We start from the raw sequence: 27,891 nt of genomic DNA, 5'->3' as shown, positions 1-27,891 counted from the left end.
TAGTAGTGCTTTTTATATGTGCCGCAATATTCCTTATAAATGTAGGTCATGTCGTGCTTCACAAACAGATGAAATAGATTGAATGTATGTGGAAATGAAAAAGAATAGTGATTTATTTATTCATTTGCTGTACACTACTACACCAGTTGTCTGCAAGTTTGTAGCCCCAAGTGCTGCTCACCCCTGAGGCTTTGACAGATTTTGGTTGCAAGCATAAGACACAGGCAAGAGCAAAACAGAGTAAGGATCAAGGCAAATAGAGTAGAAGAGAACTGTGTATTGTCATCACCACTTCCCTGGAGTGCCTTATTTTGCCTACTCTTCTAGCTGTGCTCCTTTTCATAGGATAGTTAAAAGACAAATTAGCTTTAATTTTCTGGCGTGTGACTTTAATGTGGTCATGCAGATTTTTTTCTACTAGATTAGCCCTGATTTTTCCTTGATTGTGTATCAATTTTTTTTAAAAATTCTGTAATTTATACAATAACAGAACCCATTAAACATGCATTTAAAGCTATCAACACATTAAGATGAATTTCTGTGCTTAATATGTAACAGATTATTCCTCGTCATTAGCCCAACCACACCTTAATATCTCCAACAATTTTGCTATTCTGTGTTTCTTTTTCAAATTAAGTTTTGCTTTTGTTAATTGGACAAATAAAAATAATTTCCTCTTTGGATATTTAGTGAGTGTTTGCTTTAAAATAAAATTTTCTGTGGTTAATGGAGTTGTTTACCGACCCTATTGAAATGTGCTGCACTTGGCTTTGCCCCATAATTGTCTTGCTAGTCTTAATTCATTTCTGTATTGGTGTATACATTTCGTTATATAGCTAAAATCATTGTGTTCGTGACCCCTCTTTCTGCTTTCTTCACTTAACATTTCATATAAGTTTTCCTAAATTTCTTTATATTCCTCATTTATCATTTGTAATGGCACTGAATTGTTCCATTATACTTACAACCAATTTATTCAGCCTTTTCCCCAACTGTTGGACATTCGTGCTGTTTCAAATCCTTTGTGATTATGAATATCACTACTGTATGTGTTTTTATACTCAGGTATAATTTTTTGACAAATTATGGGGGTGTTTTTTAGTTTGTTTGTTTGATACTCCATATAGGGTATCTTCATAGTAATAGGATCATTGAACTCAATATGTATGATTTCTTTTTTTAATGATCCTTCCACGATATTTATAGATTTACAATAATGATATGCACTTTGCTTTTTATAATAGTTTCATGACAATTGAGTTGACATTTTTAATGGACTTACATAAAAGGTACAATGTACAAAATAATATCTTAACTAATGGTTTTGCACAATTGTCACATTTAAATTTAAATGTGTAATCAGAATCCCATTCATCACATACCATTGCAGAAAATGGGAAACCCTATTTTTTTATCACTTTTCTTATTTAAATTATATAATCAAAAATATTATATTTCTCATATTTTTGTGTACAGTGGACCATTTGGGGAAAGCAAAATTTTATGTAGCAACTGAAATCACTGTACTTTTATGTATCTTTTATTGTGTGAGACTGCCTTAGTAGATGTCATTCTCCCTCACCTCTCTCCCCCGTACTTAAAATATTTTCAATGTTGTAAAAATGTAGTGACAGAGTCTTGGAAAACCATTTTCCCAGAAGCATCAGAATTATGAATAAATCATTACTGAAGACTTGAAATACTGGGAAAGTGCTAGGAAATTGATCAAGGAAAGATTTGTGTGGCCATTGAGCAGATATTGCCATTTTTGTAGTTGCCAATCAACAGTGCCTGTGAAACAAAAGTTTTTGGAAGTCTAGAGCAATGACCTATAGCCAGGTCTTTTAAAAAAATCTTTCATTCTATATTGTACACATTAGGCATTTAATAAATATTGATATAGACAGGCTAAGGGGGAAAATGACACCTGTCAATAGAAGCCTTGGTGGTATTTGGCCCAATTGTCAGCTTAGAATAGTACTGTAGAAACTTGAGTTTACTACCAGGTTCTATCAGCTTAAGCTATCTACTCAATGAATGTAGGCAAACCAAATTAGAAAGAAAAATATGTCTGGGGATGGGAAGGCAGTTTGTAGCTTAGAACCTGGTAGACATCCAGGAGTCTATAAAGTCCATAATAGAAATCTTTTGAGAGTCAGATAAGGATGTACTACTATACTGTACCTTCCTTATTCATAGTGTGAAGAGCCATAAAATTACTTTTAACCGAGTAGTGGGAAAAGTCAGAGATCCTCCTTGGTGATTAGAGTAGCAAACAGATTTTAGGAAGGACCAAGAATCCCATTGAAATTGCCAGTCTGACACACCTCTTCCTCAGGCTATCCCTCCATGTAACTGTTTAGCTTCCATTCTCTAGTATTCACTGCACAGAAGATTGCAATGGAGAAAGGGACACTAGGTCTATAGGCATATGTTTTATCAACCAGGAATATATAGAATTAGGTGATAGTTAAGTTAGTATGAAAGCTTGTATTGAGTACATTTGCTTCTTTTTTGTTTGGCTTTCCTTTGTATTATTTTAGTTATATAAGAGAAGTTTCAATCCTATCTTCCCTGAACTGATGGGAAAATGTGTATTCTTACACTTTGGCCAGTTAGAAAGGGGGAAATCACTCTTCCTATGGAGATGTCAGCTACCAGTAAGTTGTAGGAATGATGAGCTGCCTAAGAATCTGAGAAGGAGCTTAGGCCTCTGGTGGCAAAATTTCAGGAGTGACAGAGTTGAGGATTGTTGGGATCCTTATTATTTTCCCTCCTTCTAGAATTTTTTAGATCTGTACATTGGAAATTTGATTTTTTCCAAAGAGCTCCATGATGTATATATGTGTACAAGGAGCCCTCTGTTCCCAGAAATGCACCACCTCCTTATCTTTCCCTTCTGAATCCTTATCTTCATGGCAAAACTCTTCCTTTAATCCTTCAGTGATTTCCCTCCTTTCCGTACTTCCTCAAGGCGTTAATGCTTGTCTTCAAATTATCTTATAACTTGCTGATTGGTGTCCATGTTATATTTTCCCCTGAGAACATAAAGTCCTTGAGAACAGTCTACTTTTTATCTTTCAAATCTTAGCACCTAGTATAGTTCCTTGCCTATAATAGGTGCTTTTAAAAAGTTTTTAACTTAATTCTTGCAGAAAAAATGAAATGTTATAAAAACAATTCAAAGAATATTTAAAGTAATGACAGCACATGTGTGGGTAGTACTTTATTGGTGTTCAATCTGGTCTTTAATGAGTTTAGATTTTACTATGTACAGTAAGTGGGAGGATTATATTTTACATCAGTGAATAGTAAGTAATTTATCACAACAAGCTTTACTATTTCATCTAAGAACTGCATGGGTTTTAATTGATGGCACATTGCAGTTTGTTTGTATAAATAAAGCTTTACCTTTAGGAAGGGACAAAAGGTTCAGTTAGTTAAGAGTAATTTTTTGCCTTTTTACTTCCTGCAAGAAGCAGCCATAGCTTAATTAAGCTGAAACAGCTCTTTAAAGTCTTAATTGGATTAAGACCTTGATATTTTAAAATTCTCTTTCAAACATTTATTTCAGCATGACCATTTCTAAGTGTTCACAGTTACAATAACAAGTAGAAATATGTGGGTTATTAAGATGGATTTGACATTTCCAGTTAGTGAGACATAATGTCCAAATATTCAGTGTACAGCTTAAAGAAATTACCTTTCCTGCTAAATTTAAATCAGTTTGACAAGACTTGGTCAAAAACATGCTTGAACGTCATTTGATAATCCCAGAATATAAAAAAAATATAGTTTTTGAAATTCTAAACATATAGCCTCGTATTGCTTTCGCTTAAGCGACCATTAGGTGGAACTGGAATCAGGAAGATTTGTGTTCAAATCCTGCCTTAGACACTTGGGAGCTATGTGATCCTGGACAAGTCACTTAACCTTTGTTTGTCTCAGATCACTTATCTGGAAATTAGTGCTAATATTATCTACTTCCCCAAGTTATCAAGAAAATCAAATGAGGTCATAGAAAAAATGCTTTTACTTATCATCATCATAAAGAAGTATAAAATCTTTTTTTGTCAGTTGGTTGTCAAATGACATTGTCAAAAGGTTCTTTTCAAATGGCATTAAGTCATTCTAGTGTTTTGTTTTGGGGGGAATTAATGGAACAGAGTTAGAAATAAATTTTCAAACTATATCATTTCAATTTCAAATGTGGGGGGGGTAGAAGGCTTTAGAGATCTTTTGATTAAGGAAAATCAAGGAAAATCGACTGAAAAGTTTTTTGAAAACCTCATTTTTTAATCTGAACGTTATTTAACTGCTCTAGGTGACTGGATTTATTGTTTTGCAGATTTTCCAAATTAATTATGATGGGAAAACACAATATTTAACTATAGACAGATGGAGTCTAAAGAAAGTCGTTTCCATTGAGTTACTTTCAAGAATTTGCTTCTGGACCCACACTCATTCTAGGATGTGCATTCTCTTCTGGCCTTTGTTGTGGATTTTCCTGCCTGTCTTTTCATTCCCCCAGCCACATTGTTCTGATTCACCTAGTATTCCTTTCTTGCCTCCCACCTCACCAGCCCATAAAATCCTTAGGATTCTAACCCCATGTTCAATTAGATCTAGACCCTACCTTCCCTGTGACAAGTCTATGACTGTCGGCTATGCTGGGGTTACTGAAAACTACTCACAGGTCCCTTTGCCCGTTCCCTTGAGTGTTTGTTAATTAAGGTATTGGCATGGAATTTATAAAGGATTTGACATCTTACCATATGCCCCCAATATTTTCCTGATAAGATATTTCATCTTATCCTTTTAGATGTTCTATGAGTGTGGCACAAACCATTTGAGTCTGTAATTCTAGTGCCTCCCGTTGAATGCTAAACAATAAGGAAATTAAATTTTGTTCTGGCATCTCTGAATAATTAAAAGAGGAGGCCATGGTGGGTAGTATGCAAAACAAATTTTTTATATATATCAAATGGTCTAAAAAGTTTGGCCAATGATCCATGACCATTAAACGAGCAATTCTAAATCCTTCTAAAATTGGTGTAGCTCCTTGTACACCTTCTATATCTTACCTGTATTCTTCTTCTAGGACCTCCCCTTCCCCTCTCAGGAATAGAGAGGGACACTGGAGTTGCTGCTCATGGACTCCCATCCATGGACATGTGTTCTCTTGAGGTCTTTTTGGACAATTGACTGGCAGGGGAAAGGGGTTATGGAGGGGTCTGACTTGTTCACCCTGAAGTCAATCATTTACAAGTTAGGTGTATCCTACCTTCCCTTAGTAGTCATTTATGTCTCGTTGCAAATTAATCTGTTCAAACCCTTTTCAAATCCATTTTTATTTCTTGACCACATCTTATGTTAATACACTCCCCATTGTGCGAAGTGGTGCTTCTCTTTTTTCCTCCCAAATTCTGTTTGACTTGTTCTCATATTTCATTGCAGCATCCTCTTTCCCTCCTCCTCACCCTGGCCAGAAAATTGTTTTAAAACTCCACCATCAGAACCTTTCATTATCTATTTCTTGAAGTGGGATAAAAAAGGATTATACACAACTAAAGTTCACAACATATTTAATATAAAAATAGTATAATTTTTTTCTTGGTTTTCTAATCTCCTTCCTGACTTGGAATGCTTTTTTTGGATACAGCAACACATTTGACCAGTCAAATTTTAGAGTATTTAACTCTGTATTTGATATAGTGCTTGCTTGATTAAAATTCACTTGCCATATACTTGATATTCAAAACTTCTTCCTCTAGTATAGCCTGTACTTTTCACTACCTGAAAAATGTTAATTTTATCATTGAAGACACTGACACATTTTCCCATGTACCTCTCTTTAGTCAGCTCTTGGTAGTACAGGAAAGGTGGATGTTTGCTTCCAATACTAGGTGAAGGAGGACATTGCAGGCTCTCTCTGACTACTAGAGGGATGAGAACAGTTAGCAGATGGAATTTATGAAATGGAATCCCATCCCCTAAACTTCAGCCCTTTGGGAGCTTATATTTCTGTTTCTGGTACGAATTTCCTATCAGAGCTGCCTTGTGTGACTGGTCTAAGAGTATATGTGGCCTTTTAGTTCCTCAAAGCTTGTATAAAATGAGCATTAATGATTCATTTGTTAAACATGCAAGTTTACTTTGTGAGATGGTTCTCCAGATGTGATAGATATCAAGGAGAGAAAAATTATTGCTTTCCTAAGGATAAAAATAGTATTGTTGTAGGTATTAGTCCATGTCATATATTAACATATATATAACATGTTTATATGGCTGTGTCTATATTATAGATGTGTGTGTGTCTGTGCACTATACCCTTTGAAGAATTTTTGAAAGAATGGTGCTGTATGGTTGGTAAAAAGAGTTTTGAATTTTTAAATGTATTTTCTCTTTTCCTAAAAGCATTCCTATCATGTAAATTGCTAATGTCACAAACATTCCTTTCCTGAACATTAGTGGATGCTATTGTTGAGTTTGGTTATCCTAGATATCCAATATGTTTATAAAATATTAATTTAAATACAATCTGCATTTTCCATTCATTATTATTACATTCATATAGTTACGCATATTCATTTTGTGATGTTGATAAGCAGTCTATTTTTTAAAAATCAATGTAAATTTGTGATAGGCTACCACTGCATTTTTCTTCCTTTTTTCAAATTAACTCAGTTCTTCATTCTTTAAGCTTATGTCATATTTCATGTCCTTCCCTTTTTTCCCCCCTGAGAATTGATAAAGTGAATCACTCAGCAATCAAGCAAGAAACATGAATGTATTTAGCAGAAATAAACAGAAAATGGCCATAGAAGATAATATAACAACTTACTAATGGATCTCAGTGCCTCATGTCTCTCCTCATTCTAATCCCTCCTCCACACCGCTGCCAGTGATCTTCTATAATTGTAGATCTAATCATGTCACTTACCTGTTCTTTCAACTCCCATAGCTCCCTATTGCTTATGTTGCCTACATTGATATAATATAAACCCCTCTATTTAACATTTTAAGAATATTACAACCCAGCCCAACCTATTTTTCTACACTTAATGTATGTTACTCCCCTCCAGTACTCTGACTCGGCCAAAGTGGCCTTTTCTCTGTTCCTTACACATGCCACTTCATCTCCTGCACCTATGTTTTTGCATTGGCTGTACCCTATGCTCGATATGCTCTCCCTTATTTCTGTCCCCTCATTGAGTCTCTCTTTACTTTTTATTCTCTATATTTATTGTGTAGCAACTTTTATATGTACTACTTGTTTCTTAAATAGAATGTAAACTCCATGAGAGTAGGAATTGTTTTCTTTCTATTGACATTCCCTACATGTTAGTATAATATCTGGCATCTAGCAGGCAATTGATTAATGCTTGTTTATTGATTGGTAGCTATGTTAAATGTTAAGTGATAAATGCAAAATTATTTAAATAGTAGTCTGACTCATTAATTAGTGATATGTTGCTAGTAAATGATTTCTTTTGCTTTGGTTTTGTTATCTAATACATCTTTCTATAATATGGAAGAAAATGCTGTCTTGAAATGGTAATACAGATTTAAGTCAAAGCAAAATGCTATTAAAATGTTAAAAATACTTTTTTTTCATGAAATTGAATATTCTTTCCTAGTATATCTTCATTTATTGAATACATATTTTCCTGTTAAGTCATGTGTAGATTGAATCTTTGGGAACATATTGGGGAGATTCATTGTTTAAGGCTGTTCAGTGAATCCTGGGATTCTGGGATTTAAAGTAGAAAAAGGTCTTAGAAGATAGATATCCCTTCCAACACCCTCATTTTATGCAGGAGAATGCCAAGTCACAGAGTGGTAAAGTGACACAACCTAGGTCACAGAGGTGGGAAATATAACAGAATTAGTAGAATAGGTTAAATGAAGGAGCCTTTTGTAATTAAAGAACCACCCTCCCCTCCCCACCCCACCCCACCCCATTTGTCTGAGTTGTTCACATTTAAAGTTATATTTGCATCAGCCACAATTGAGGATCTCTATAGACTTAGGTATCTTTTGTGTGTATGTGTATGTGTGTGTGTGTATGTGTGTGTGTGTATATGTATGTATATAAAGTAAATGTTGTGACTATTAACTTAATGATTTATTTGTTAAATTACTAGGGGAGGGAAAGTGGTTTCGAAATATTGACTACTATCGTTTGGATGGCTCTACTACTGCACAGTCAAGAAAGAAGTGGGCTGAAGAATTTAATGATGAGACAAATGTGAGGTGAGAAATCATTCATGATCATCATGAAGTTATGGTGAAATAGCATATTCCTTTTGTTTAGGATAATGATGTGTACTCATATCAGTTGCAGAATATTGACTTGGAGCTTCTAGTGAGGTAATTTTTTTATTCATTGTAAGTAAAATCCTATTACTTTTGACACTAATTCAACGTGTTCAGAAAAACCTGGATTTACATGAGCTGATGCAAAAAGTGAAATGAACATAGTGAGAGATGCAAATAAAAACAACAATATTGTACAGTGACCAATTGTAAATAACTTAGCTATTTTCAAAAATTTAGTGATTTAAGACACTTGTGATGAAAAATTTTGTCTCTCTCTAGGTAAATCATACAGAATTGATGTGATCTGGATGCAAATCAAAGCATACTTTTTCTTTACTTTCTTTATTTTTCTTGCCCTTTTTTTCCTGTATTTTCTCTCACATCATGACTAACAGTGAAATGTTTTGCTTGACTGTACATGTACCACTTATATCATATTGCTTCAGTTTTCCTTAAGCCGTGATGGGGAGGAAGAGAGGGAAAGAATTTGAAACTCAAAATATTTTTTAAAGAAATGATAAAAATTGTTTTAACATATCACTTGGAGAAAACATTAAAATATTAAATTCTTTTAAAAAGAAATGAGATTAACAAAAACTTATTAAAAGGTTAGGCAATAGATTCTTTGAGAAGAAAAATGGAAATTTACAGAAAAGGTAAATGAAGACTTAGTTTCTTTGAATTTTTGAAGTAGTTATTAGGCTAAATCTGTATCCTGAACATATTTATTTTCACATAAGAAAGAATCTGCATTAAACTAAAAATATATTTTAGGAAGCAAATTTTTAGATAGTTCTTTAGAGAAGTCTTTGGGTTAGGGATTATGCCCAAAACAGTCATTATATAAGCTCTGTGGTTATATAGTTTACCACTGGACATATATTTTTTCTCTGTGATGATTCTATTGTTGATTAATTTTTTTTATTGATACCTTTACTACAATCATTGCATTTAGTGTAAATATACTAACCTTATACTGAATTTGCAAAATCTGTCATTTATGTAGTGCTTTAAAATTTGCAAAATGTTATATGAATGTAAGGTTATTATTTTAACTGAAAAAGTCTTGGTGTCATTTTAAATTGACAGCCAGTCATTCCTGTATTCACTAAAGCAATTGATTGCAAAGGCACTTTAAGGATAAATTTCTTCAAGAATTGGAATTATCAGGGGAAATGTCTTAATTAATCAGACTACAATCTTTTTTTTAAGTTTTTATTGTGTTTCAGGCTATATGTGAAGCAGGACGGATACAAAGACAGGCAAAAGACAATAAAACCTTGCTCTCAGGGAGCTCAGAGTTTAACAGGGAAGAACACATGCAAATAGGTATTTTGGGGATAAATTGATGATAATCATCATAGAGAAGACATTAGTGTTCAGGAATGCTAAAGATATGCCAACTGACTTTTCTTTCTTAACTCACCTATGATCCCAAGTACATTTGTTTAAAAAATAAACTACAAACAACAACAACAACAGGAGACGTTAGTGTTAATGCAGATCGGGAAAGGCTTCTTGTTGTCGGTGGTACATCAGTGACACCAGGAGGTAAAGATGCTGTAATTTATTAAGGACATGACAAGGTTACTTTGATTACTGAAGGAAGCGTGGATTGGAGTGAGGAGAGATTAAGGCAGGAAAACCAGTCAGCAGGCATTTGTAGTAGTCTAATCCTGAAGAGATGTGGGCCTACATGGGACCTAGCAACAGATTGTCTATAGGGAGGAGCGAATGTGAGGAGTAGACATCCAGCTTGTGAGCCTGCATGATTTCAAAATATTGTGGTGTCCTCAACAGTCTTTGGGAAGTTAGAAAAAGGTGAGAAACATCTCTGAATAGGTGTAACAGTAATTTTTCCAGATTATTTATGACATTCTGCTCATCAGAGTTATCTGAATTTCATTGTGATAGAAGAAATTATCTCTAAGACAGAATTTAATCTCATTTGTGAATTGCCTAAATTGGTTTCTAAACAACCTTTAATATATGACTCCTTCCTTTTTTCTCACTAGTTTGATTCAGTAATTCCCATACTGACTACTACAGTCTTGACTGTTGTTGCTTCTCTTCTCTGTACTTGGATAACTACAACTTCTTTATAATATGTTATTATAAGAGTGTGCTATAACAAATTTTGATCTCATGAGTACTAATCTCACTAAAGAAATTACTAAAATGACTTTGTTTGTATTTGTTTCTCTAGAGGTCGATTGTTTATCATTTCTACCAAAGCAGGATCTCTTGGAATCAATCTAGTGGCTGCTAACCGAGTGATCATCTTTGATGCCTCTTGGAATCCATCCTATGATATCCAGAGCATATTTAGAGTTTATCGCTTTGGACAAAATAAGCCCGTTTATGTGTATAGGTTCTTAGCTCAGGTAAGCTTAAAATGCATCTTTTTAAACTATTAGATTCCAGTAGACTTGGGATAGAAAAGACCACATCCAGAGAGAACTATGCAGACTTAATGTGAATCAAAGCATAATATTTTCACCTTCCCTCCCCCCCTTCTAATGATTTTCCCCCCTTTTGGTCTCATTTTTAGTGTATAACATGACAAAAATGAAATTATGTTTAGAAGAATTGCACCTATTTAACCAAAAAAAAAAAAAGGAATTGCACCTATTTAATTTATCAGTTTGCTGTCTTAGGGAGAGAATAAAGAAAGGAAGTAGAGAAATCTGGAACACAGTCTTACAAAAATGAATGTTAAAAACTGTTTTTACATATATTTGGGAAATAAAATAGAAAAACACTTTACCAGGTTCATGGAAAACTAAGTGGTAAAAAGATTCTGATAGCATGTCATCAGTAAAAATAGAACAGGAAAAAAATGTGATTGTTTGTATGAACATAATACTGAAATTTCTAAAGGACCTCAAATTTGAGTGTGAACTGCTGGAAAACAACTACTGCTTTTTTCCTCTAAAGCTTTGTATGCCCCGTGCTCAATATAGTATGTGGCACCTAGTAGTTGCTTATTAATAAATGGGTTTTTGCTGATATCTCTTGTATATTTCAGTAATTCTCTCTAGTGTGCATATCCCTTTTTCTTGTACAGAACGTAACCCATCCATTTCTTCTGATCTTGTACAGTTCTTTTCAGAGTCTTTCATGAATTCTTTGGGGATTTTTGTTTGGAATTTTTGGACAGATTTGTTTTTTTATCTGCTTAGTGTTCAGCTTTTCTCAAGTAGGATAGATGACCTCCTGGGGGTTTTGGATAGTTTTTTTGTATTGCTTCTAGTGTCACGTGATTACCAATGCAGCATTCGTGTACCCTGCTCATATCTAATCTTTGACTCTCAAAATATAACTTTCCTCCACCTTTTGTTTTAATCATATATATCATTGGTGGTCACTTTGAATATTTATATGAACTTGAAAAAGAAGCATAAATATACATCACGTGTATAAAAGTCAAACTTGATCTTTATTATCTTACTTAGATGGACTTGATCTGTTTCTCTGTCATTCATACTTAGATTGAGCCATTAAGTTGATTAACATAGGTGAATTATTTTGAAAGCTTTCTTGCTTGTACAAGGTTTCTTTTGACTTCAGGAAAGTAAAAAGGTAAAAAAAATTTTAATATCTAAAAGTTTCATTATAGATTATTAAGTGGTAGCAGGATGGACTCTAAATTCTAAGAATAGAAATGAATGTGCAAAAATAAATTATCATTATCAAGAACAAAATAAGCTTATGGATTATATATTCAATAATCAACTGTGACTTATAACATTTGTGAGTATAAGGGAACAAGTAAGCCTAAATTTGAAGACTGATGGAAGTGACAATCTCATAGCCTAGATGTCTTCCTTCTGTTATTATTAGTTTCCTCCTATCAGCCATACTATCTCCATCTCTCTTTGTTCCAGGCACCTCCAATTAATAGGTCTCATCAATTACATGATAGAAATTCAAGTTATTGTTGCTATTAAATCTCTCCGTTGATTGACACATAACACACCCTCTCTTTGTCTTTTCTGGGATTTGTTGCCTGGAAGTGATAATATTCCTGGGTCCTAATGAAGACTAGATTTTGTTTAATGCCTCATAGAACGAGAGTTATAACCAAAAGCTCTATACTTCCCTATGACTAATACTGATTGAGAACTTTTTTCCCTGTTTTTGTCTTCTGCATACTTATATGTCTTCTTTCCTAGGGAACCATGGAAGATAAGATCTATGATCGCCAGGTCACCAAGCAATCCTTATCTTTTCGAGTTGTTGACCAACAACAAGTGGAGCGTCACTTTACTATGAATGAATTGACTGAGCTTTATACCTTTGAACCAGACTTGTTAGATGACCCTAATTCTGAAAAGAAGAAAAAGCGGGATACTCCTATGCTGCCCAAGGTAAATAAATTGTTTTACTGTCAACTTTTTTTTAAAGAATGTTCTTGGGAATTTTCACACATATATAAAAAGTAATGGTCTTATGAACAGGATTCTGGTTTCTTTGGTTTTCTAAAGAGGTTACAAATGGATGTTAATCCAATAGGATTTATGCTTGATTTCTTCTTAAAAATAGATTGACTAAGTCTCCACCATCAACCAAGGAAGCAACTCAGAAAGAAAAATGATTTTGGAGTCTACTGATCTACGTTTCAATCCATGTTCCATCACTTGTTATCTGGGAAATCTCTTGGGAGCTCAATTTTCTCATTTATAATATGAGATTAAACTACATATCTCCACTTAGAAGTCTATGGTCCCCTCAACATCTAAATTAGCTTTTTTCCCTTTGATTGTCTTCTATGGCTAAAGTTGTCTGCTTAGTCCTTTAAAGAACATGTTTCCCAAAGCTGAAGTGCAATAAATGTATCCACTCATGGACATAGCAAAAAAAAAAAAAAAAGTTTCCCCTTTTATTAATACTTTATAATTAATATTTATGCCTCTTCTCTATGAACCATAGTGATGTTGAGACATGGCAACAGAGAATTGCCTTTAGAACAGCTCAGTTATAACAGTATTCGAAATACTTGACTTTAAATTCTTACCAGAATAAAAAATCTAGCCTTCTAATACAGAAATTTGTGAATAGAAAAAAGGAAAAGCATTACACACTCATTAAATAGACTCCCAGTAGAGGGCAAAAATACTTCTAAAACAACATTGTGTGTGACACTGAAGCAGCCCCTCTTTAGTTGGCACTGAGCAGGTAAAAGTTGATGGGTAGAATAAATGTGAACTTTATGCACTGGCCAAGGGGCGTTCTCTCTAAGATTGCCGATGAAATTGAGAATAAGACTAGCTTTTTGTGAATTCATTTTGTTTCAAATTTTCATAGAATTATTTCCCCAAGAAAGTTTAGTATTTACCTATTTTTGTCTGTTGTCTATTTTATTTTTCCTTAAAAATTGATGGGAAATCAGCACTTGACTTAGTCCCACTCCCCTTTTTATTCCAAAAGATATTAGATCTCCTTGGTCTGTTGGTGTGAGTTCCTCTCTGTCCTTATTTACTTGAGTAGATGAACCTTATGAGGTTCTGTGCCCTAAAATAGCCATTACATCTTCACAAAAATGTAGCCTGTATGCTTGACCACAAGGCCTCTCCAAAGCATTCCTTATAAGTTATCACCTAGCCTTTGCTTAAGGATTCCACATCAGTGACAGAGAGCCTATTGTCCCTAAGACAATCCATTGCTCTTCTGGAGAACTTTAGTAGTTTGTGTAGTATTTCTGCCATGAAGCCTCTTTTCTCACTTCACAACTTCAGTTCGTTGCCTTTAGTTCTGCCCTCTGATGCCACATAGCGCAAGACTCATCTTTCTTTTATGAGATGCATCTTCACATAACTTGAAGGCAACTAACGGTAAATGCAATCCTAATTCATTAAATAATCTTATGGTATAAAGTTGGGGCTTTTTGCCATGCTGGATCCTCTCTTAGATGCTCTTATTTAAACTCCATACTGTCTTCCATTCTCAGATTAAACTGCATTAAGATTACAACACTTAAAAATGGAAGTCGTATCTAGTAAAATAGCTTTGGGATTTTTCTGCATTGTGTATACAAATCTGTGAAAATGCTATTGAAATAATTTCAATATAATTTTTGTTTTTAATTATATTTTTGAAACATCTTTATATTCTGCATAATTACTGATTTTTCTGTATAGTGATTTTAAATGTGAATTAAATCACTTTACTCATAAATAAGAAATAAAATCTTGGTACTTAGAAATACTTAAATGTTTTATTTGAATTGATTGCTATGTTTTTTGTTTAGTAAAAACATAATCATGAAAATCTTTTTATTGTTGTTGAACATGAGAGGAAAAATTGCATTTTTTTTCTTTGCATAGGGATTTGGTTGATTAACTCTTGCTCTCATTTTTTGGTAAGCTTCTAACTTAGCTTTTTAGACTAGTTCTACAGGAGCCTATTCCTGTCAGCATAACTTTGGACTAGACCACAAACAATGTCCTTGCACATTTAAAGAACATGTTTCCCAAAACTGAAGTGCAATAAATGTATCCATTCATGGACATAGCCCAAAAAAAAGGGGGGGGATTAACTAATGTTAAACTGGGTACAGATATTCTAAAAGTAATTTGAAAACTCTTGAAAATTAACCTGACGAAATATATGTAATCTCTTTTAGTGAGAAAGATTTCATAGAGCAGTGTGCCATAGAATGAGACTTTTCCCAAATGCTTTCTATGTCAGTGAACTTTTCTCTCATTCAAAATAATTTGAAATTATAGTGCCACCATCAAAGTAATTTAAAATATAAGTTCCCTGAGATTTTATGTCCTTAAAAGACATCAAACAACTTTCAAAAGCAATTTATTCCCTTTTGCTTTCTGTTGTGTTAATAGTCACTCAATTGGCAGCATCACCACTTCTTCAAAATGCATGGATAATCATGGAAAAACCCTTTCATGGGTTTTAGCTACTTTTTTTGACCCCAGTGAATTTGATTTAAAGACTAGCACACTAGTCGTCTTGTATGCTATAGGGTCATTTTCTACAAACTAGTCACAAGTATTAGAGACAATGGAAAAAACATAAAACTATCTCTAAATAACTTTAAGAGTTTTTACTTACATTACTTTTTACATTACTTAGATTACATTAAATAACTTTAAATGTAATGGAATTAAATGATCTAATAAGATGAAAAAAGAGTGACCCTCTACAGTCTAATACAAAATAAATATTAGGGGAAGGGGAGAATATTGCTATTACATGAATCCAAAAAACCCCCAGTCATTGTAATCATACTATCAAACAAAACAAAATCAAACTTCCAGTACATAGGAAGGGAGCAAACAGGCAACTACATTTTGCCAAAAGGCACTATTGACAGTAAACCAATATTACTCTCAAATCTACATGTTCCAAATGCAGAAGTGCCTTAACTTTAAGGATTTCAAGACAGTAATACAGCAGTAGAAAAAGATCACAGTGTCCTCTCAATTTTGGGGCAAGTCTTAACAGAGATAAACAAAAAGTAAACTAGTGAATTAAACAAATTATTAGAAAAATTGGAGCTAAAACACTTATGACTTCTTCTCATTTCTTAATACCATATTGAAGTTTTACATAAATTGAATATATGTCATAGCATAGAGATAGTATGAATAAATATAAAAAGATAGAATAATAAAAACATCCTTTACAATTATAATGCAATAACTGAAATATCTTCTTGAAACAAATAAGACAAACGGCCCTAAACAGAATCTAACAATAAAGTCTTAACTAATGAAAGCATGAAAAAAATAGAAACAATTGATACTTAAAGTCTCCTCCTAGCCAAGTCTCTTAATTTTTGTCTGTCTTAGGGTTCTCATGTATAATACTGGGACCATGATCTTAACTTTCTCATCAAGTTATTGTGAAGATAACACCAATAAATGAGATGTCATTCATAAAGTACTTTGCAAACTTTAAAAGTGCTATATACGTTTCTGCCATGATTATTTTCATTCTATATTCGCCTTTATTGATGACAACATAGCTGTGGCCTCTTATTGCATGATGATTTGTTTTACACAGCAGTTTTTATATTCTATTGTTTTTGAGTTATATTATGGCACAGGTTCAGATATAAGTTATACTTATTGAAGTGTTTCCTCTGCTCCCCTCTCACCCAATGTGTGCTTATGTGTTTTCTCTATTATTGAGATTTCATTTTAGTAGATTGCATTCAGAGGTCCCCTATATTTCATCTAGTAAATATAGCCCGCATACTTTTCATTTTTAATAACTATAATATTGTATCCTGTTAATATTCTATAGTTACTTATGTATTATAGGCACTTGGCTTTCTGGCAGTAGTGCTGCTGAGCACCATTTTTTTTTTCATTTGGGATAGTGCTTCTGAGTTTTTTTCTTGTAGTAGAACTCCTCGGTCAAAGTTTAGAAATGAATAGTTTTATAGCTCATTGCATTCTTCAGCTTACTTTACACAGAGTGACTTAGTGAACACCACCAGTAATATCTAAATATACTTGTTACTTTGTCTTTCTCTCCAGTAACCTTAGGTTATCTTCTTTGAAACTTTTTTCGTTTCTCTATAAGGATACCAGGGGTCCTCAAACTTTTTAAATAGGGGGCCAGTTCACTGTCCCTCAGACTGTTGGAGGGCTGGACTACAGTAAAAACAAAAACTTTGTTTTGTGGGCCTTTAAATAAAGAAACTTCATAGCCCTGGGTGAGGGGGACAAACGTCCTCAGCTGCCGCATCTGGCCCACGGGCCGTAGTTTGAGGACCCCTGTATCAAGGAGATTGTGGGACTGAGGTGGTGAAGTGCCTTTTCAATTAGCACAGCTAGGTGGCCCTACGTAACTTAACCACTTTTTCCTTATAAGTAAAATGAGAAGGTTGGACTAAGTGGACTACCAGCTTATCAAGCATTGATTTGGCGAGCTTTATTTTCTTTTTTGACTTTCAAAGTTCTTTTTGAGAAGTTACTGTGCCCTCTGCTTTCCTTTTGTACCTGCTCAAGTGGCTAAATGCCTAAAACATACTTGTTGGTTTAACTTGCCTGTTTTGAAACTCAGGTTTGTAATATTTATTAATATTTTTCTTAGTTTTTCTTAATCTATGCAGAATTCTTGGAAGGTACTGGTGGTATTAGACCTACTTTATAAGTAGTGAAGCCGAAATGAAGAGTAGTCAAGTGATTTGTCCCTTACAATCAGCATGTGAAAAAAGGATTTTTAGACCTTGAAGTTTCTGACTCAGCACCTTTGTTGAAACTGTTGGGTTACTCTACTATCCCACTGCCATTTACCTCCTTTCCTTAGTGTTTCTTAAATCTTATCCTTAGTATATTTTCTTGAAATTTAGTAGACTTTCTGTTGTGAACGCCTTTTCTACTCTATTGATTCCAGGGCTTTCAAAATCATGAAGATCATGACTGTACCCATCACTGGTTGCTAAAAAAAAGGATTGGGGGACCTAAATTTATTTTACTAGCATTTATCTGTCTTAAGCAACCTGAAACCCAGATTTGTAACAGTTGCTCACGTATTGTCTAGCTGTTGAATGGCTATTTTTAAATCGGCAAGGTAATGCCCTAACCTTTGTTAAAATTTACGTAAATTATATTGAGGAAAACACCTTTTCTAGTAATAGCACTTCTGAATTACTTAGCAATCAGAGATTAAAATCTTGGGCAAGGTCATATTTCATAATATGATTAAGTGGATGTTTTGTCCTTTTAAAGTACTGTGTCCATAGCCTAAGTGCTATATACCTTTTAGCAAGAAAACAAAAGCCCTAAACCAGTATAAAATTCTCATACTTTCTCTTTTCCAACCCTAAGCTACCTCCATCTTTTTAGTTTAGTTTAGACTGCTTGTTGGCAATTATAGGGAAAACAAAATAAGCCTTTAAACTTCAGTGAGGCTTTGGATTTCTTCCCTCTCCCCATTCAGCTTTAATACCTGAAACAGAGGTGACTGAACAATGAGGTGTTTGTGTGGTTTTATTGTCCTCCAGATAGTAAGAAGAAGTTTTTATATTGGTAATTTTTAATACTAATATGAAACACATTATTGAAAGAATTTGATATAAGGCATAAAGCAGCAAGCAGAATTTTTTTGATCTTGGGAAATTTCATTAAAGTAATAAAAATAACATTTGAAAAGTCCCTGAGAACATGTTGTAATAGACAGATCACAAGTTTAGTACTTATGTGCTCTTGGCTAAGTGACTTCCCATCTCTGGACTTCAGTTAGTAGGCATTTATTGTTCACATTTTTTATGTGCCAGGCACTGTGCTATTTTCTGAGGATACAAAAAAAGGGCAAAAACAGGATTTCTGCCCTCAAGCAGCTCTCAGTCTAATGGGGGATACAACATGTAAGTAAATACTTAGAGGATATAGATAGATAGATAGATAGATAGATAGATAGATAGATAGATAGATAGATAGATAGTAGATGGAAGGTAATGGGGCTTTGGCTTTGCCAAAGCGTAATCAGGAAAGGTCACTTCCAAAAGATAAAATTTGATCCAAGTCTTAAAGGAATCCAGGAAGTAGAGAGGAAGAGAGAACATTCTGGCCATGGGAGAAACTCAGTGGAAAACCATTGAATCAGGAGATGGAATATTGTGTGTAGCCATTATATATTAGAATCTAGAGTTAATTCCAATGTAAGAAGAGTGGAAAGTTAGGAAAGGGCTACATTGTAAAAGACTATCAATGTCAAATGGAAGACTTTATATTAGATCTTAGAAGTAATAGGGAGCCATAGAAGTTTATTGAGTTTGGGAAGGACATGGTCTGAATATACTCTTTAAGAAAATTACCTTGTGATTCACTTCAATAGAGTGAGCCATGTACATCCAGAAAGAAGAATATGACTACTGAATATAGATCACAACATAGTATTTTCACCAGTTTTTGTTGTTTGCTTGCTTTTTTTTTTTTTTCCCCTTTTTGATCTGATTTTTTTTTCTCATTTAGCATTGTGGAAATGTTCAGATGAATTGTACATGTTTAGCTTATATTGAATTACTTGCTCTGTAAGAGTGGGAGGAAAGGAGGGGGGAAAATTTGGAACACAAGATTTTGTGAGGGTGAATGTTAAACTTTCTTTGCATGTATTTTGAAAAATAAAAAGGTATTATTTAAAAAAAAAAAAAAAAGCTATTAAGAAAAAAAAGGAAAATTACCTTGGCACCCAAGTGGAAAATGGGTTTGAATAAAGAATGATTTGAAGTAGGAAGAGAAACCATCTATAACTATTGTATTCTTGGCAGGAGATAATGAGGGTCTATACTAGAGTAGCAATAATGTGAATAGAAAGTACTGTTTCTTAATTCTTTATATATATACATATATAGAGAGAGAGAGAGAGAGAGAGTAGATGGAAGGTAATGGGGCTTTGGCTTTGCCAAAGCGTAATCAGGAAAGGTCACTTCCAAAAGATAAAATTTGATCCAAGTCTTAAAGGAATCCAGGAAGTAGAGAGGAAGAGAGAACATTCTGGCCATGGGAGAAACTCAGTGGAAAACCATTGAATCAGGAGATGGAATATTGTGTGTAGCCATTATATATTAGAATCTAGAGTTAATTCCAATGTAAGAAGAGTGGAAAGTTAGGGATCATGCCCCTTTTGTCTTGTATTTATGAAGTTAATTTATATCTTGCTAGACATTTTCCCTTGTTGGGGTCTTTAGGGATCCTATCATCCAGCATATTAGCTATCTATTCACTGCATTTTCTCTTATAGAGTAGCCAAAAAAAAAAAAAATTGAGGCAGTTAAAGCAAATGGCAATATATTTAGCAGTTTCCATCAAGTTTTTCTCACATGTATTGTTTCATTATTACATTCGTGCATCCAAGATGAGCTTTTTTACATAATGTGAACTTTCAAAGTGTAACCTATACTTTATAAAGATGTACTAGCTTTTTGTAACAGCTCTTTTCTTTTCTAGATGTTGACCAGCCATTTCTTTCAAAATTTGATCAGCATCCATTGGCCTAAGTGTGAAGATGACATTCTTTCCTTTTCCTGAAATGGGGACATGTAGCCATATTCAGACCTATGGCACCTCTTTCATTCCTTATTGTCTTTTTTTTTAAGGGTTAAAATACCACATAAATCCTCAGCATTCTTATATATCACTAACAAAATTCAACAGCAAGAGAAGCAAAGAGAAATTCCATTTAAAATAACTGCCAGTAGTACAAAATATTTCGGAGTCTATCTGCCGAGGAAAAGTTAGGAACTATATGAGCAAAACTATAAAACACCTCCGACACAAATAAAGTCAGATTTAACCAATTGGAAAAATATTAAGTGCTCTTGGATAGATGGAGAGAATATAATAAAGATGGCAATATTACCTGAACTAATCTACTTATTTGTAGCTATACTGATCAGACTCCCAAAAAACTACTTTAATGACCTAGAAAAAATAACAACAAAATTCATCTGGAAAAACAAAAGGTCAAGACTTTCAAGGGAACTAATGAAAAAAAAAAATCAAATGAAGGTGGCCTAGCTGTACCAGATCTAAAACTATATTATAAAGCAGCAGTCACCAAAAACATTTGGTATTGGCTAAGAAATAGACTAGTTGATCAGTGGAATAGATTAGGTTCACAGGACAAATAGCCAGTAACTTTAATAATCTAGTGTTTGACAAAACCAAAGACTCCAGCTTTTGAGATAAGAACTCACTATTTGACAAAAATTGCTGGGAAAATTGAAAATTAGTGTGGCACAAACTAGGCATTGACCCACACTTAACACCGTACACCAAGATAAGGTCAAAATGGGTTCATGATCTAGTCATAAAGAATGAGATTATAAATAAATTGGAAGAACATAGCATAGTTTATCTCTCATACCTGTGTCGGAGGAAGGAATTTGTGACCAAAGAAGAATTAGAGATCATTATGATCACAAAATAGAAAATTTTGATTATATCAAATTGAAAAGCTTTTGTACAAACAAAACTAATGTATACAAGATTAGAACGGAAACAATAAACTGGGAAAACATTTTTACAGTCAAAGGTTCTGATAAAGGCCTCATTTCCAAAATATATAGAGAATTGACTCTAATTTATAAGAAATCAAACCATTCTCCAATTGATAAATGGTCAAAGGATATGTACAGACAATTCTCAGATGAAGAAATTGAAACTATTTATAGACATATGAAAATATACTCCAAATCATTATTAATCAGAGAAATGCAAATTACGACAACTCTGACATATCACTACACACCTCTCAGATTGTCTAAGATGAGATGAAATATGATAATGATGAATGTTGGAGGGGATGTGGGAAAACTGGGACACTGATATATTGTTGGTGTTATTGTGAATACATCCAGCCATTCTGGAGAGCGATTTGGAACTATGCTCAAAAAGTTATCAAACTCTGCATACCCTTTGATCCAGCAGTGTTACTACTGGGCTTATATCCCAAAGAGATACTAAAGAAGGGAAAGGGACCTGTTTGTGCAAGAATGGTTGTGGCAGCCCTCTTTCTAGTGGCCAGAAACTGGACACTGAATGGATGCCCATCAATTGGAGAATGGCTGAATAAATTGTGGTATGTGAATGTTACGGAATATTATTGTTCAGTAAGAAATGACCAGCAGGATGAATACAGAGAGGCTTGGCGAGACTTACATGAACTGATGCTGAGTGAAATGAGCAGGGCTAGGAGATCATTATACACTGCAACAACAATATTATATGATGATCAATTCTGATGGACGTGGCTCTCTTCAACAATGAGATGAACCAAATCAGTTCCATTTGTTCAGTAATGGATAGAACCAGCTAGAAAAAGAATTTTTAAAAAATAACTACTTTATTTTTTTTTACAAGATATATGCATGGGTAATTTTTCAGCATTGATAATTGCAAAACTTTCTGTTCTAATTTGTCCCCTCCTTCCCCTCATCCCTCGCCCCCTCCCCCCCCAAGATGGCAGGTTGACCAATACATGTTAAATATGTTAAAAGTATATGTTAAATACAATATATTATATATATATATTATTTTAACTTTTTAAACTTTACTTTTTTATTTAAAATAGTTATTTTTTTAAACTATGGATATATATAGTTATTTTTTTTAACTGTATGGATATATATGGTTATTTTTTTTAACTGTATGGATATACATATGTGGCCTTAGACACTTAACACTTCCTAGCTGTATGACCCTGAGCAAATCACTTAACCCCGATTGCCTCAGTAAAAAAAAAGGGTGGGGGCAAGAGTTAAAATACTATGTTGTGGTCCACACTCAGTTCCCACAGTCCTCTCTCTGGGTGTTGATGGCTTTCTTTATCAGAAGAGCGTTGGAACTGGTCTGAATCACCTCATTGATGATGAGAGTCACGTCCATCAGAATTGATCCTTATATAATCTTGCTGTTGCTGTCCATATTGTCTTTCTAATGTCACTTTTCTTCTGAGCCTGGTGACATGGAACACATCATAGATAGCTAGATTCTCTTCTACAAATCTTCCCTACCTGCTTGGGATTTTAATTACATTTTAGAGAATTAATTTGGTACTTTCTAGTCCAAAGAAGATTCTCTTTATCAAAGACAACAGAAACAAAAGAAAGGGTGACTATTTCAACTTTCATGATCAATTTTCAACTTTACTCCCTCTGTCCAGAGCCTTCTGCCTTTTTTTTTGATCCCTCTCTTTTCCCCATATAATTGTTTTGGTGAGGGAGTAGAGGCACTTTTTTTATTTGTAGCATTTTTAGCCAGATTTAGATCGTTCTGCGTTTTAGCACTTCATGATATGCTATACTTTTGCATATATCTTCTATTACCTGCCCTTGCTTCCTTTTTTGAAATGTATCTTTAAAAAAAAATAGGTTGATGGATGAGTTCCATTTGTTACCAAATCAGTATCCTTGGGTTACTCCTCCTTTCCCTTTCTTATCAGAATTATTTTTCTTTGCATCTTCAGAATTTCAGTCTGAAGCACTTCCCTTTCCTTTCTTGGCCTCCTCTACCAGTAGAATTTTTGTATAATATTTCTTATATATCTTTTCTCTAAGCCTTTGAAATTCTGTCCCAATGTCCACGGTACATGTCAAATTGTGTCTGATTTTCCTTTCCTTTCCTATCATTAATTCTAAGCTAGAAAAATCATTGTCTCGCTTCAAAGGTTCCTTCTCTAGATCATTTTGCAGAGGAGGAAACTGAAGTAAAATGGGTTAAGTGACTTGCCCAGGGTCACCCACCTAAGTGTCTGAAGCCTGATTTGAACTCTGCAAGTTGAGTCTTCCTGGCTGTAGGTGTGATACCGCACCATCTAGTTGCCTTCATCCTCTACATATATGTAGATAAAGCTTTAATTCAGGGAATTCAAGAAATTATTAGTTGTTCGGCCTCTGTGAAATAGAGAGCTCATTTGAATAATCAATCTTTTTTCTTTTAGTTTCTGTTCTCTAACTATGCCTCTTTTGAATGGAACTTTTGTCAGTTATCAAACTTTCATTTTTTTCCACCACCATTCCTCACTGGAAAAAAAGAAATAGAATTTGTAAAACGTATGTGTAAGTCTAACAAATTACTTTCAGTGGCCATGTCCAAATATATATATATATATATATATACATATATATATATAAATAAATTTGAAGTGTATTGCCATCACCTTTCTATCGGGAAGAAAATAACTTGTCGTCATTAAGACTCTGGAATCATCGTTGGTCATTGCATTGACCAGTGTTACATCTTTCAGAGTTGTTCATTTTTACATTGTTTGACTTATTCCTTCTGGTTCTGCTCACTTCACTTGCATACAGGTCTTCCCACGTTTCTCTGAAACCATCCCTTTTATAATTTCTAGTGGCACAAGAGTATTCTATTACATTCGTATACCATGATTTATTATAGCCTTTTCTCAATTGATACACAGTCTTAGCTTCCAGTTCTTTGATACCATACAAAAGGCTATCTCCAGTTATAGCTTATCATTCTTGCCACATTTATAATGTATCCAGAGTCTACTTCTTTCCAGGTAGTCTAGACTATATTTTTACTTTAGTATTGTTTTTATCCATTAAATTTCTTCATCTCATGAAAGAATGCCTTACAATGCTTCCTACCCCTAATTTCCTTATCAGATCTGTGGGTTCTTGAGTAGTGAGAAAGCCTAATGAAGAAATTCTCTGCACCAACTATTGAGCTACTTACAGTCTTACAGAATAGCCTGGGGTGAGGACAAGTTAAGGGAATTTAGCCATAAAGCCATTATTCATTGAAAGGAAGTCTTAGCATTTGTTAGGCCAGCTCTCCATCCACAATGCCCAGCTGCTTCTCCTTGGGGCTCTGTCTCCTTAAGATGCAAGAATGCTTTCGCTCTTGGGATGTGGATTGCATTTTTCTAAGTCAGCTTCCAGTGAGTTTTAAAAGCAAGAATCTTAGACTTATTTACTAGAATCTAGACTCTTTCTTGTAATAATTTTGTTTTATCATCAATGTGTACCTCATCTCCCTGGTAGACATGCAGCCCATGGGGACAGAATCAATTTCTCATTTAAACATTAGTGTAGTTTTTCTGGGAATAGTAGGAGTTTAAGAAATGTTTTTTGAATAAGTGAATGAAAGTGTTTGTCAAATAAGTGATGGAGTATGTACATACTTCCATGATGTGTTGTGATAAAATCTTGAAATTTGACATGAAGTCGGGCTTAAACATTTATTCATGTGGCAAATACATTGTTTTTTCCTAAGTAGTCCCTCTTTGCCCCCTGCCATACAGAATAGAATTTAAAATATTTGATAAGAAAATACTGTGATTATGCCAACTGCTTTAAAATATTACATTCTTCACTATTTGAGTTATCATTATTTGTTTGATTAATTGATTAATTAATTTAAAGAGCAGTAACCATAAAATAAATCTGATTTCTTTAGCTTTCAAATTCCGTTACTTATTTAATGCAAAATAAAGTTTAAACAAAGAAAGCAAACGTATATATTTGGATGTAATATAAACCACATTTTGATGATTTTGTTGGCCAAGTGAGTATGGATTATATTCCGTTTTGTTTTTGATAATATTGTTTCTATAGTAACTGTTACATATGCATGTTTTAAAGAAATTCTTCACATATTGTAAGTGTTGTATATTGGACCAGGAGTTTGCATTGTATGAATTTTCTTTTTGTAACTTATTTTGCCCTTATTTGTTTCCACAAAAATTTTTCTTTGTATCCTTTTACCCATACCTTTTTCCTTTTAATAATATCATTTATTTGTTGTATCCTAAAATTATATAGTGTTATCATAGAGTCTGTATGCTAAACTATGGCTAAAAGGAAGAAAAAATGTAATTTGTGATTTTCATGTAAGAAATTCTGCCACTTTAAAAAAAATTCTGGGGCAAAAGTTAGCTCTTGGGAGGGAGAGCAGAGTAACTAGGAAGTACAGCAGATAGAGCTGGTTCTGGAGTCAGGAAGACCTGAGTTCAAATTTAGCTTTAGAAATTTACTGCTTTGTGACCCTGGGGAAGTCACTTAACTATGTTTACCTGGGTTTCCACATTTGTAAAATGATGTGAAGAAAGAAATGATAAACCAGTTCAGTATCTCTGCTAAGAAAACCCCAATTGGGCTCAGAAGGAGTTAGACGCGACTGACCAACAACAACCACCAAATTGTCTTCAGGACATAGTATTCATCAGTAATGAAACTGATTTCATCTAGACTTCCAAGCCTAGACACAATATAGTAAAATCATAATGGTGATAATAACTAATATTTACGTAGCATCTGCTATGTACCAGGCACTTTGATATTTTTTCTCCCATTTGATCTTCACAATGCAGCGAGATGGATGTTTTTATGACCTCCATTTTAAAGCTGAGATAATTGAAGCAAACAGGGTAAAGTGACTTGCTTGGAATTACTTTGTGTGTGCGTATGTGTGTGTATGACTGAATCTGGATTACAACTCCAGGCTGGACAATAGACCTGAACTGTGGTCCTATATTACTAGCTGTTAAATTAACTATCTGGATGTCCGTCCTGCAGGTATCTCATACTCAATGGCTTTAAAACAGAAATCATTTTCCCCCTGAACTCATTCTGCCTTGAAACTTCCCCATTTCTCTTAAGGGGTTTTACTATCCTTCTAGTCATCAATATTCATAACTTGAGTCATCCTTTAATCTTCTCTCTCCTTCCATTCTCCCCAGATCCAATTATTTGTGGAATTTTGCCAATTCTACTTCCACAACTTCTTTTGCCCATATCCCCTCATTTGGCTACCGTACTGATTTATAACCATATTACCTCTTGCTTGAGCCATGGCTGTGGTTTCTAAATGGGTCTGTCTTCCAATCTGCCTTACCCTACAGTTGCAAAAAGAGAATCTTTAGTGCTTCACTAATGCCTTTCAGAGAAAATATAAAACTTCACGGTCTGATTCCAGTTAAACTGCCTTAGTTGCCATTCCAAACTACAGGACAGCTTGTACAGGACAAGTCCTGTAGCTTTGTCTAGTTAGTCTTTGAATAAATTTCCTCCTTACCTCTACCAATTAAACCTCAAATGGTGTCATGAAGAATCAGGCATGCCTAAAAAAATGACTAACATAATTCAGATACTGCCAGTGTAAGTACTTTACAAATATTATCTCATATGATTCCCCACAACAGCAACCCTAGATGGTAGGTGCTATTATTATCCCCATTTTACAGATAAGAAAATTGAGGGAAATAGGTTCAGGGACATAGCCTTGGTCACATGACTAGGAAGTGTTGAAGTAGGACTTGAAGGGTGTGCCTCCTAATTGTCAATGACTTCCAGTTCTGTCTCACAGTAACTATTTCAGTAAACATTGCCTATTCTCTTCTATTTTGAAATAAAGTGTGAGCATAAGAACTAAAAACTGAGGAATGATTAAGACCTCTACTTATTTGCCAGATAGCAATAATCTTAGCAAACAAAATACTGTGTCCAATAGGTGAGTTGTGGAGAGGACTTTGAGCCTTGTAGTAAGCTTTTGCCCGTGTCTTTTTTTTTTTTTTTTTAAACAGAGTAATTTTAAGGATTTGGCTCCAGATTATCTGGTTTTATCGTTCTTTCCCTTGAATCTTGTTTATGTAAAGCTGTATAGCCCTTAAACAGAATATAAGCCACGGAATGAGAAGTTAAATGTGCTGAATAAAAATACCTGTGCCAGCAACACCATCTGGGCTTTGTTGCTTTATCTAGTGTAATTGAATATCCTTCTACTCAATATTGTACTAGACTTTATGATGAGAAAGTATTAATGTTAATATTTAAGTATTGATATTTAAATTAAGAGTTCCAAACTATTTTTTACCTGGACCTTTCCCAGAAAGATTTTTCCTTGTGCTCCTTGATGTGCTTGATTATTGTGGAGGTTAAATATGTTATCTGACATAATTAAGGTAAAAGTGGTTACAAATGAATGTCAGAATTTTTAATAAGAGAATTTATTATTTCGTTAACTTAGAAATTGCCCAATGTACACTACAGTTGTATTCCTGAGTATTTATGGGGGAGGGGGGGAGGGAGGGAGGGAGGTGGAGATAAGTCGTTTCTGAAACTACATAATT

The 27,891-nt window shown here is 34.1% G+C and overlaps 1 protein-coding gene across 9 annotated transcripts in view; it reads left to right on the top strand.

Moving 5' to 3' along the window:
- ATRX (ATRX chromatin remodeler) overlaps positions 1-27,891 on the top strand; it is a 183,759-nt gene that overhangs the window by 141,930 nt on the left and 13,938 nt on the right. For all 9 annotated transcript variants that reach the window (XM_051968398.1, XM_051968397.1, XM_051968401.1 and 6 more), the window contains 3 exons: positions 8,148-8,256; positions 10,529-10,706; positions 12,498-12,692. In XM_051968398.1, coding sequence (XP_051824358.1) covers positions 8,148-8,256; positions 10,529-10,706; positions 12,498-12,692 — 482 coding nt within the window. The remainder of the gene's footprint in view (positions 1-8,147; positions 8,257-10,528; positions 10,707-12,497; positions 12,693-27,891) is intronic.

This window comes from Antechinus flavipes, chromosome X (assembly GCF_016432865.1).
Source record: "Antechinus flavipes isolate AdamAnt ecotype Samford, QLD, Australia chromosome X, AdamAnt_v2, whole genome shotgun sequence".
NCBI classification, from domain to species: domain Eukaryota; kingdom Metazoa; phylum Chordata; class Mammalia; order Dasyuromorphia; family Dasyuridae; genus Antechinus; species Antechinus flavipes.
Note: the sequence above shows the minus strand (reverse complement) of the source record. Positions and strands in the feature narration are given on the sequence as shown.